This window comes from Oncorhynchus clarkii, chromosome 4 (assembly GCF_045791955.1).
Source record: "Oncorhynchus clarkii lewisi isolate Uvic-CL-2024 chromosome 4, UVic_Ocla_1.0, whole genome shotgun sequence".
NCBI lineage: Eukaryota > Metazoa > Chordata > Actinopteri > Salmoniformes > Salmonidae > Oncorhynchus > Oncorhynchus clarkii.
In genome coordinates, this window is record NC_092150.1 from 17,226,010 (window position 1) to 17,238,207 (window position 12,198).

Genomic DNA, 12,198 nt, shown 5'->3' on the forward strand with positions numbered 1-12,198 from the left:
TCGATAGAATTATCATAGATAGTCATCATAGAAGTGAAGCCACACAGTTGTCCTCAGAAAAAAAAACGCTGTCTAGTGTATATAAAGGGGCCATATGAATCAGGTCATCCTGGATCGTTTGACAAGCCCTCCAAACATGCACACCATGAACAAACTTCTACTCACTGTTCTCCTCACCTATCTGGGACATTCGGGTAAGTCTCTCTGCTGAACTCAATGGACACGCATCAATGAGATTCTAACATTTTCCTATTACCTTATGGTTTAGTTCATTGTGGCTGTTTGTACTACTTTTACCCTCTCAGTTGCATTTGGGGGTCAAATCATCAATGGAAAAAAAGCCAAGAGGAATTCCCTGCAGTACATGGCATCTGTGCAGAACGATGAGAAGCACATCTGTGGAGGATTCCTGATCACTCCAGACTTTGTACTAACAGCTGCACACTGCAACAAAAGGTACAGTAGTAGCCTAACTCAATTACAACTGTAAATTCCAAATAGTAGCATATCATTACATATAGCATATCAGTGTCCTTACTACTCAGACTGATAAACACATTGTTCTGAGTCTTGTCTAGCAACTTGAGTGTTGTTCTTGGTACCCACAACATCAAGAAGGGCCTCGGGAAAGCTGTCAGATACAATGTGGAACGCAAATGCAAACCCAACTCATATAAAAATGTAAAGGATGGTAGTGACATCATGCTTCTACAGGTAGGGCTTTAGTTAAATATATTATTCTTCATACGATATGACAGAGTATCCTAAAAGTGCTACAAGGTCATATACTTTCATAACTGCTAAACAGATAATAAATGTTTGTTTCAAGCTGTCTAGGGAAGCTAAATTAAGCAAATCCGTGAACAAAGTGAGGCTTCCAACCAAGGATAAAGTCCTCAAACCCAAAACAAAGTGCCTTGCTGCTGGTTGGGGCTTCACAAAAATAGGCGCAATCGTTGACGACCTTCAAGTGGTGGACGTGGAAGCCATTGATCTGAAGGTCTGCCAGAAGCAGTGGGATCACGTCAAAGTTAATCTTCCTCCCAATGTCACCTGTGCAGGTGGATACATGACCGACAAAGGCACATGTCAGGTTTGTCTAACTGAATTTACATTCATTACACACACATCGTACATGAAGATCCAAAGCAAGAACCAGTAAGCAATGTTTGGCATATAAGGTGATTATTCTCTTTCCCACAGGGGGATTCTGGTGGTCCTTTGGTATGCAATGGAGAGGCAGTGGGAATCGTCTCCTTCAACATGATGGGAAACTGTGCCTATCCCAACGTGCCCAATGTTTACACTCAGATTTCCAAGTACTTACCCTGGATAAAGAAGGTCATCAACAAGCAGTCGTGTTAGAATGGATACTTTGTTTGCTGCAAAATAATGCCTTTGGCTATTACTTATTATTACTTATACCTGAGGATATTACTGATTCTTTAGCTTGCTGTTAATCTGTCTAATGCATTACCATGTACTGTAATGGAAATAAATGTGTTCTTAATCATTGTGAAATTGCTCTAGTCATATGATTTGCATACACATCAGAAGGCATGTGAAGGTATGTTATACCTAAACAATTTTGTATTTATTTTTTAAATCAACAAACTGAGCCCATCATGGCAAACTGTAATGCACAGAACCACAAACACCACACATTTCTAACACTTTCAACAACGGTTAGTGGTAGCATCTCATTGCACAAGTGTTCTCTATGCAATCAGACCAACCAGCAGAGTCATCATTTCATAATATCACAATCCGCTTTCATCATAGACTTCACCAAGCAACATTTGAAACCATGAAGCCACAGCAACACATTGGCAAACACTGGGGGGGATGAACAAAGACCCAGTACTGTCTATAACCACATCTGGAAAAAGTAGCACCCTCCCGCCCACCCTACATATTTATACCCACGAGGTGCATCAGGCTATTTGCCCATTTGCACAATGGCAATCTGCTCAGTGGTTCTTCACGTAGTTATTCTGCTCATCGCCTTGAATGGTAAGCTATGTTTCATTTCTATAACACACTAACTACCAATAGCACTAAACTGACTGCACCATGCAGACTAACATTAAAAAGTATAGCACTAGTTATGAAAAGTATATTTGACCAATTTCAGCGGTTTATATTCTATTTGGCAGTAATGAACAAACTGACATACAGTACCATCATTTGTTGCAAGCTATGCGGATATGGTAGCATTGCAGAGCTATAGACAAAAGCTATTGAAATAGTCTTCTCTACTTTCTGTTCAAAGGCACTGATGGGCGCAAGGTGCCGAAAGTGGGTATTGTTGGTGGCCGAGAGGCTGCTCGCAACTCTCGTCCCTACATGGCTTCCCTTCAGTCTCGTGGTCAACACATCTGTGGAGGAGTTCTGGTCAGAGAGGATTTTGTCCTCACCGCTGCACACTGTGACGGGTGAGAATCTCTATCAAACATTAACATCTCTCAGATTCTCTCAAACTAATTTCCCTTAAAGTTATTGCACTAGTCCTTCAAGGCAATTGCACAAATAAATATTGCCTCCTAAATTCTTTCATGTACTGATTTTCAGGCGATACAGGGTGGTTCTTGGGGCTCATGACTTGTCAGAGGATGAAAATTCACAACAGGTATTGGATGTGGTTCGATCCATTCCACATCCGAGGTATGGGGACAACCTGGAGAATGACATCATGCTTCTCAAGGTGAGTGACATCAAGGACATTGTATCACCATGGAGATTATTGTATCCTAACTTCTCATTGGAGGTTTAATGTCCATGAAAATACATCAAATAGATTATAGAATCATGCAAAACTGATAAGAAAAATGATTATATCCTAAATATATTTACATCACACATACAGTGCCTTGCGAAAGTATTCGGCCCCCTTGAACTTTGCGACCTTTTGCCACATTTCAGGCTTGAAACATAAAGATATAAAACTGTATTTTTTTGTGAAGAATCAACAACAAGTGGGACACAATCATGAAGTGGAACGACATTTATTGGATATTTCAAACTTTTTTAACAAATCAAAAACTGAAAAATTGGGCGTGCAAAATTATTCAGCCCCCTTAAGTTAATACTTTGTAGCGCCACCTTTTGCTGCGATTACAGCTGTAAGTCACTTGGGGTATGTCTCTATCAGTTTTGCACATCGAGAGACTGAATTTTTTTCCCATTCCTCCTTGCAAAACAGCTTGAGCTCAGTGGGGTTGGATGGAGAGCATTTGTGAACAGCAGTTTTCAGTTCTTTCCACAGATTCTCGATTGGATTCAGGTCTGGACTTTGACTTGGCCATTCTAACACCTGGATATGTTTATTTTTGAACCATTCCATTGTAGATTTTGCTTTATGTTTTGGATCATTGTCTTGTTGGAAGACAAATCTCCGTCCCAGTCTCAGGTCTTTTGCAGACTCCATCAGGTTTTCCTCCAGAATGGTCCTGTATTTGGCTCCATCCATCTTCCCATCAATTTGAACCATCTTCCCTGTCCCTGCTGAAGAAAAGCAGGCCCAAACCATGATGCTGCCACCACCATGTTTGACAGTGGGGATGGTGTGTTCAGCTGGGTTGCTTTTACGCTAAACATAACGTTTTGCATTGTTGCCAAAAAGTTCAATTTTGGTTTCATCTGACCAGAGCACCTTCTTCCACATGTTTGGTGTGTCTCCCAGGTGGCTTGTGGCAAACTTTAAACAACACTTTTTATGGATATCTTTAAGAAATGGCTTTCTTCTTGCCACTCTTCCATAAAGGCCAGATTTGTGCAATATACGACTGATTGTTGTCCTATGGACAGAGTCTTCCACCTCAGCTGTAGATCTCTGCAGTTCATCCAGAGTGATCATGGGCCTCTTGGCTGCATCTCTGATCAGTCTTCTCCTTGTATGAGCTGAAAGTTTAGAGGGACGGCCAGGTCTTGGTAGATTTGCAGTGGTCTGATACTCCTTCCATTTCAATATTATCGCTTGCACAGTGCTCCTAGGGATGTTTAAAGCTTGGGAAATCTTTTTGTATCCAAATCCGGCTTTAAACTTCTTCACAACAGTATCTCGGACCTGCCTGGTGTGTTCCTTGTTCTTCGTGATGCTCTCTGCGCTTTTAACAGACCTCTGAGACTATCACAGTGCAGCTGCATTTATACGGAGACTTGATTACACACAGGTGGATTGTATTTATCATCATTAGTCATTTAGGTCAACATTGGATCATTCAGAGATCCTCACTGAACTTCTGGAGAGAGTTTGCTGCACTGAAAGTAAAGGGGCTGAATAAATTTGCACGCCCAATTTTTCAGTTTTTGATTTGTTAAAAAAGTTTGAAATATCCAATAAATGTTGTTCCACTTCATGATTGTGTCCCACTTGTTGTTGATTCTTCACAAAAAAATACAGTTTTATATCTTTATGTTTGAAGCCTGAAATGTGGCAAAAGGTCGCAAAGTTCAAGGGGGCCGAATACTTTCGCAAGGCACTGTATATGAAGACATACAGATCATCTATCTAGTGTGTTATCTCTGTGATCATTCTTAGTTGAGAGGGAGGGCCACCCTCAACACAGCAGTACAGTTGATCCCTCTGATGAATGGCTCTATGGCTGAGGGAAGCATGTGCACCACGGCCGGCTGGGGGGATATAGGCGATAATGGCACCCTACCAGACAAGTTGCAGGAGGTCAACGCCACCATCGTCCCTCCCAGAGAATGTGTCCGCAGGTGGACAGCCGTCAAAATCTCCAGCCGCGTGGTGTGCGCAACAGGCCCCAGAGCTTTCCAAGGCTTCTGCTCGGTATGACTGCACTGTTTTAGGCTATAACTCTATTGCTATAACTGCAATTCGTTTTTCCTGGTCGAGACAGGCTGTTATTGGCTACAACTTGGCTATAACTCCCTAGAGCCGATGTCCATGCCCCTGCAGAAATCAAATTAGCATAATACATAAATCCCCATCAAAATTCATCAGTTTAAGCTAGAGATATCAGTTTTTTGCATGGGCTGCAATCCACCATGTCACAGGACTGGTCTGAATGTAGCCCGGTACCAGTTTTTAAAAAAATATGAACAAATATATGGAAGTAGTTTAGCGGCAATTGTTTTTATATTGGTAAAAAAAATACATAAAGTCTAATCCTTTGGCATTGTCCTTTGTTCCTGGACCATTTACCATGCAGCTCCAGGTGACAGAGAACACAAATGGTTGACTCCTTAATGGGGTTCTAAAATTCAACATTCAGTACCATATTATCCTTGGTATGACCATCTTAAAACCGCTTAGACTCTTAAGGTAACTAGAATAAAAGTTTATCCTAGTCAAGGCTGTAACTATGCTACTCCTCCTTTGTTCTTTGCAGGGTGATTCAGGAGGTCCATTGGTGTGTAACGGGATGTCAGCGGGCATTGTCTCTTTCTCAGGGCAGAGGTGTGCCAACCCCAGTACCCCTGATGTGTACACACGAGTGGCTTCCTACCGCCGATGGATTCAGACAGTGTTAGCTAGAAACCCTTAAAGGGAACATTGTTTTCATTAGTCCACTGTTGATACAGTCACAAAATGTTTTATCAAGCAATCAAGTTTTCAAGATATTGGACTCGCAAGAAGCAAAGTGTCACCAGCCCCAATATTTGGTGTTTTATCAGCAGTCAAGTTTTCAAGATATTGGACTCGCAAGAAGCAAAGTGTCACCAGCCCCAATATTTGGTGGATTTTGCCTTTAAGGTTTTGGGCATGTAAGCTGTCAGTGTGTGTTTACACAATCTCACAATATAACTGATCTCATTTAGACCAGGTTTGCACAAGGTGTTTAATGATCAATAGTTCCCTTGTTGCTGTTCTTATTAAAATTGGTTAACTAATTTTGGCTCCTGTGTCTCACTCTGGAGGACATGAGTTCCCTAAATTATTTAGCAAAAATACTCGGCCATCATTTTTTGACTTGATGTTCAAAGACTAAAAGCAACTACTGATTTAAAGTAAAAACAAAACATTAACATTAGCATTAGCATATGCAGACTCTCTACATCATTTAGGGTCTTGGTCACTCACCTGGTATGGATGGTCAGGCAGTAGACTCTATATATAAGCTGACCAATGTTACGGAAGGTTGGATGCATTGTTGGCTCCAGCAGGTTCCATCAAATTCCTACGATAGTGTACCTGAGGAGCAGTGGTTGGAAAAAGTACCCAATTGTACCCTAGAGTAAAGGTAAAGATACTATCAGGTATGAAGGTATGACCCAGACCACATCAAACTAACAATAGCTTAATATTCCAACAGGGGCAGGCAATTGACAGGTCAAGGCAGGCAGGGGTCAGTAAACCAGAGGTGGGGCAATAGTACCGGACGGCAGGCAGGCTCAAGGTCAGGGTAGGATAGAGGTCAATAATCCAGAGGCGGTAAAGGCACAGGTTGGCAGGCTCAGGGTCAGGCAGAGTGGTCAGGCAGGCAGCTCAGAGTCAGGACAGGCAAGGGTCAAAACCAGGAGGGCAAGAAAAAGAGAGCTTGGGAAAAGCATGAGCTGAGACAAAAACCACTGGTTGACTTGACAAACAAGATGAACTGGCAACAGACACACAGAGAACACCGGTATAAATACACAGGGGATAATGGGGAAGATGGGCGAATCTTGGAATCTTGGTCAACCGGCCTTTATTTGGAGGGCATATAAATGCCAGCCCTTATGCTCAGAGTACCATCTCTTCTGCCACTCATCTATCAAAATGTCTCTGATCTTACATTTGGCCTCACCTCTACCCAGTGGAACATTAATATGAATTATATCTTGTTTCAAAGCTCTAATACCTCCAATAGTAGGTCACTCCTATTAGATTTACCAGATGATAAACTATTCAATACGAATAGAGAATCTGAGCATACTATAATTCTAACAGGTTCTACGTCCTCCACCCACTAGGTGGCAGCAGTTCATTAGCCTTCATGTAAATGCCTGCTCCTGTGCGTCCACTATCTGGGTCCTTGGATCCATCTGTGAAAAGAGGTAAAAAGGCAGAAAAAGTTCTACCAACGTAATTGTCAATCAGTTTCCCTATATCACTGACTCCTGACCGACGTGTGGCATCCATCTTTGATTGTCTTTTAGAATCAGGTGTCCACCAGGAAGTATGGGCAGTAGCAGACTTAGTGATTTGGAGGCCCCAAGTAGAGGCCCCATACTATTTTTGTCCATACAGCATCAGATACTGTCCATGGGCTACACATACTATTTGTGTCCTCTGCCTAGACAACGATGGCAGTATTATTAGCAACACTTGTCTTTTTACTAAATAAATGTGTATTATATCCCCTTGAGTCTGAGCACGGGCTGGGATTTCTAAGATAACATATGGAATTGTTTAACGATGGTCATACCAAGGATCATTTAGCTATTTGATTTAGAATCTCTGTAATTGCAAATACTTATTTTCCACCATAATTTGCAAATAAATTCATTAAAAATCCTACAATGTGATTTTTCTGGATTTTTTTTCTCATTTTGTCTGTCATAGTTGAAGTGTACCTATGATGAAAATTACAGGCCTCTCTCATCTTTTTAAGTGGGAGAACTTGCACAATTGGTGGCTGACTAAATACTTTTTTGCCCCACTGTATATATATATATAAAACTCAACTCGTCGTGTTTGGAGGACAAAGAATGCTGCGTTGCATCCAAACAACACCATACCTACTGTGAAGCATGGGGGTGGAAACATCATGCTTTGGGGCTGTTTTTCTGCAAAGGGAACGTGTAAAGGAAAGAATGAATGGGGCCATGTATCGTGAGATTTTGAGTGAAAACCTCTTTCCATCAGCAAGGGCATTGAAGATGAAATGTGGCTGGGTCTTTCAGCATGACAATGATCCCAAACACACTGCCCGGGCAACGAAGGAGTGGCTTCGTAAGAAGCATTTCAAGGTCCTGGAGTGGCCTAACCAGTCTCCAGATCTCAACCCCATAAAATATCTTGGGAGGGAGTTGAAAGTCTGTGTTGCCCAGCAACAGCCCCAAAACATCACTGCTCTAGAGGAGATCTGCATGGAGGAATGGGCCAAAATACCAGCAACAGTGTGTGAAAACCTTGTGAAGACTTACAGAAAACGTTTGACCTCTGTCATTGCCAACAAAGGGTATATAACAAAGTATTGAGATAAACTTTTGTTATTGACTAAATACTTATTTTCCACCATAATTTGCAAATAAATTCATAAAAAATCCTACAATGTGATTTTCTGGATTTTTTTTCTCATTTTGAAAATGACAGGCCTCTCTCATCTTTTTAAGTTGTGTAGAGGTGTCCCGTGACACTTGTGAAGGTCTTTCCAAAGATGGGTCATATTAGTGTGTAGCCAAACTGTTCCATGCTACAGATGTTTGCGTGAGAAGACAGATTTTCAGGGTTGTCTTCTGTTCTGACAAACACTGCTGTAGCTCTGCCACCATCCACCACAGATGCGGAAGGCAGAAATCGATGGGCAGATGTGATGGATTGAGACGCAGCCCAGGCAAAAAACATACCTCTAGCTTAAACAGACAGATTTTGATGGGTCTTTTTTTTTTTTATGCCTCGAGTGGAGCATTTCGGGGATAAATTATTTAAACATGATAAAAAAATTAACAATAATAATTTATTTCCAACTAGAGAGGCCCTTTGGTGATGTGAGGCCTGGAGCAATTGCCTCTTCTGTTTTATGCTTAATCCGCCAGTGGGTATGGGCTTTTACCAAGACATAACTCCAAAACATTTATTTCTAAATGTTTCTGAGCTCACTCACACTCTTTGCTTGGTTTAACATTGAATTCACATTAGTTGACAACTCAACCAAATGAAAATCAAAATTAGAAGTAGAACTGATGTCTGTGCTCAGTGGAAAGTTGATCATGTATTATTCAGTGGATGCTACCACTCCTAAAACAACATCAGACCCCTTGTTACGGATACAGGTAGTGTGTATCACATGTCATTACTTCAGTCAACAATCAACCCATCAATCAGAAGACACACCTCCTCCTGCTATCACACATGGTTTAAAAACCCCATCAAAGAGCTCAACTTTGTAATGCCAAGTTGGTAGAACTCTGCCTTGATAGATAGACTTTTGCTAAAGTCTGGCTTTAAGTTGTAATGGGACACTTCAGTAGATGCAGTGGGTCACTATATTCTCATATGGTGTACCACTTCACCTGGCACTTGTTTTGAAACCCTCAAAAATACTGTAGAGGCATATAGATAACATTGTGTGTCATTATCCTTACACTAGACCCTCTCTATGCTATTGGGACATTGATTTGTGGACATTCCAAGCTCTTGGTGAAAGCTTACATTTTTTTATTTTATTTAACTAAAGGCCATCTGCACCGCTTTTACTTGATAGTGAAACACCTCTATTATTCCCTAAATGCTGTCCCCGGTCATAAATTGAGCCTCTTCTATCCTACGTTTCTTACATGTCATTATGCTTCCTTTATTTCCTTACCTACAGTACACTTGTAATTTCCCTTTAATTCCTTCTGCTGCCACCCTATGCTATTTATGTGCTATACAGATAGGCTAGGTGTTGAGATGGGTAGAAATACTTGCGTTCAAAATAATAGGCATTTTGAGGGAGAAAAAAATTAAGTTTTACAGTGTGTGAAATGTCTAAAATGTTGTTTGCTTTAAATGCCAGGATGTCATATGCTGCATTCACGTGCTAGCTGACAAGTATTTTTCTCTGCTCATCTAACAATTTTTTCATAATGGCACAAATTCCCAGATATCAGGGTACTCATGTCAACATGTTTGCTTTCAGAGCATATTTGATCCCAAATTATAAGGGGGAGAGATACCTCGGTGTCTCAGGCATCCATCGCTCATTGAATACATTAGTGTGATTGGCCGGTAATAAAGGCCGATTGCACAATTTTTAAAACAAATATATGATTATTTTTTAATTGCAATTTATCAAGGGGGTGCTGCAGCACCTCAGCACCCCTACTTCCCTCAACCTAAACAACCTACATTTGTTGGGGCATAGACTACAAAGTGTCAAAAACGTTCCACAGGGATGCTGGCTCATGTTGACTACAATAATTTCCACCGTTGTGTCAAGTCCGCTGGATGTCCTTTGGGTGGTGGACCATTCTTAATACACATCAGAAACTGTTGAGCATGAAAAACCCAGCAGCGTTGCAGCTAAAACCTGTGTGCCTGGCATCTACAACCATACCCCGTTCAAAGGCACTTAAATGTTTTGTCTTGCTCGTTCACCATATGAATGGCACACATACACAATCCATCTTTGACCTGTCTGCTCCCCTTCATCTACATTGATTAAAGGGGATTTAACAGGGGATCATAGCTTTCCCCTGGATTCACCTGGTCACTCTATGTCATGGAAATAGCAGGTGTTCCTAATATTTTGTACACTCCGTGTATACAGTTGAAGTCGGAAGTTTACATACACTTAGGTTGGAGTCATTAAAACTCATTTTTCAACCACTCCACAAATTTCTTGATAACAAACTATAATTTTTGGCATGTCGTTTAGGACATCTACTTTGTGCATGAAACAAGTCCATTTCCAACAATTGTTTACAGACAAATTATTTCACTTATAACTCACTGTTTCTCAATTCCAGTGGGTCAGAAGTTTGCATACACTAAGTTGACTGTGCCTTTAAACAGCTTGGAAAATTCCAGAAAATGTCATTGCTTTAGAAGATTCTGATAGGCTAATTAACATAATTTGAGTCAATTGGAGGTGTACCTGTGGATGTATTTCAAGGCCTACCTTAAAACTCAGTGCCTCTTTCCTTGACATCATGGGAAAATCAAAAGGAATCAGCCAAGACCTCAGAAAAACAATTGCAGACCTCCACAAGTCTGGTTCATCCTTGCGAGCAATTTCCAAACGCCTGAAGGTACCACGTTCATCTGTACAAACAATAGTACGCAAGTATAAACACCATGGGACCACGCAGCCGTCATACCACTCAGGAAGGAGACACGTTCTGGAAGGAGACACGTTCTGAACGTACTTTGGTGCGAAAAGTGCAAATCAATCCCAGAACAACAGCAAAGGACCTTGTGAAGATACTGGAGGAAACAGGTACAAAAGTATCTACATCCACAGTAGAACGAGTCCTATATCGACATAACCTGAAAGGCCGTTCAGCAAGGAAGAAGCCACTGCTCCAAAACCACCATAAAAAAGCCAGACTACGGTTTGCAACTGCACATGGGGACAAAGATCGTACTTTTCGTACAAAATCGTACAAAAATAGAACTGTTTGGCCATAATGACCATCATTTTGTTTGGAGGAAAAAGGGGGAGGCTTGCAAGCCGAAGAACACCATCCCAACTGTGAAGCGCGGGTTGGCAGCATCATGTTGTGGGGGTGCTTTGCTGCAGGAGGGACTGGTGCACTTCACAAAATAGATGGCATCATGAAAACTGACAAGTATGTGGATATATTGAAGCAACATCTCAAGACATCAGTCAGGAAGTTAAAGCTTGGTCGCAAATGGGTCTTCCAAATCGACAATGACCCCAAAGTTGTGGCAAAATGGCTTAAAGACAACAAACTCAAGGTATTGGAGTGACCATCACAAAGCCCAGACCTCAATCCTATAGAAAATTTGTGGGCAGAACTGAAAACATGTGTGCGAGCAAGGAGGCCTAGAAACCTGACTCAGTTATAACAGCTCTGTCAGGAGGAATGGGCCAACATTCACCCAACTTATTGTGGGAAGCTTGTGGAAGGCTACCCAAAACGTTTGACCCAAGTTAAACAATTTAAAGGCAATGCTACCAAATACAAATTTGGTGTATGTACACTTCTGACCCACTGGGAATGTGATGAAAGAATTTAAATCTGAAATAAATAATTCTCTCTACAATTATTCTGACATTTCACATTCTTAAAATAAAGTGTTGGTCCTACCTGAGCTAAGACAGGGATTTTTTACTTGGATTAAATGTCAGGAATAAACTGAGTTTAAATGCATTTGGTTTAGGTGTATGTAAACTTCCGACTTCAACTGTAGGTCAGGTTAAAGTGACTAAGGAACAGGCTAGAAAATAGACAGTAGCAGCAACGGGTAGCCATTTGATTAGCTAATTAGCAGCATTGTCTTAGCAATCTTATGGCTTTGGGTGTAGAAGCTGTTCATTTGATGATTTCCTGTGAGGCCTATAGATGCGTAACTGTTGTTAC

General features: G+C 41.2%; 2 protein-coding genes across 2 annotated transcripts; both read left to right on the plus strand.

Moving 5' to 3' along the window:
- Window positions 1–49: 49 nt before the first annotated feature.
- On the plus strand, window positions 50–1,521 carry LOC139407592 (mast cell protease 1A-like). The gene is made up of 5 exons (XM_071151418.1): window positions 50–194; window positions 306–456; window positions 579–714; window positions 830–1,093; window positions 1,204–1,521. The coding sequence occupies exons 1-5, from the start codon at window positions 95–97 to the stop codon at window positions 1,363–1,365; spliced, it is 813 nt and encodes a 270-aa protein (XP_071007519.1). The 5' UTR covers window positions 50–94; the 3' UTR covers window positions 1,366–1,521.
- Window positions 1,522–1,835: 314 nt separating this feature from the next.
- On the plus strand, window positions 1,836–5,856 carry LOC139407593 (complement factor D-like). Its single transcript, XM_071151419.1, has 5 exons — window positions 1,836–2,013; window positions 2,273–2,435; window positions 2,572–2,704; window positions 4,541–4,795; window positions 5,358–5,856. The coding sequence occupies exons 1-5, from the start codon at window positions 1,959–1,961 to the stop codon at window positions 5,511–5,513; spliced, it is 762 nt and encodes a 253-aa protein (XP_071007520.1). The 5' UTR covers window positions 1,836–1,958; the 3' UTR covers window positions 5,514–5,856.
- The last annotated feature ends 6,342 nt before the right edge of the window (window positions 5,857–12,198 follow it).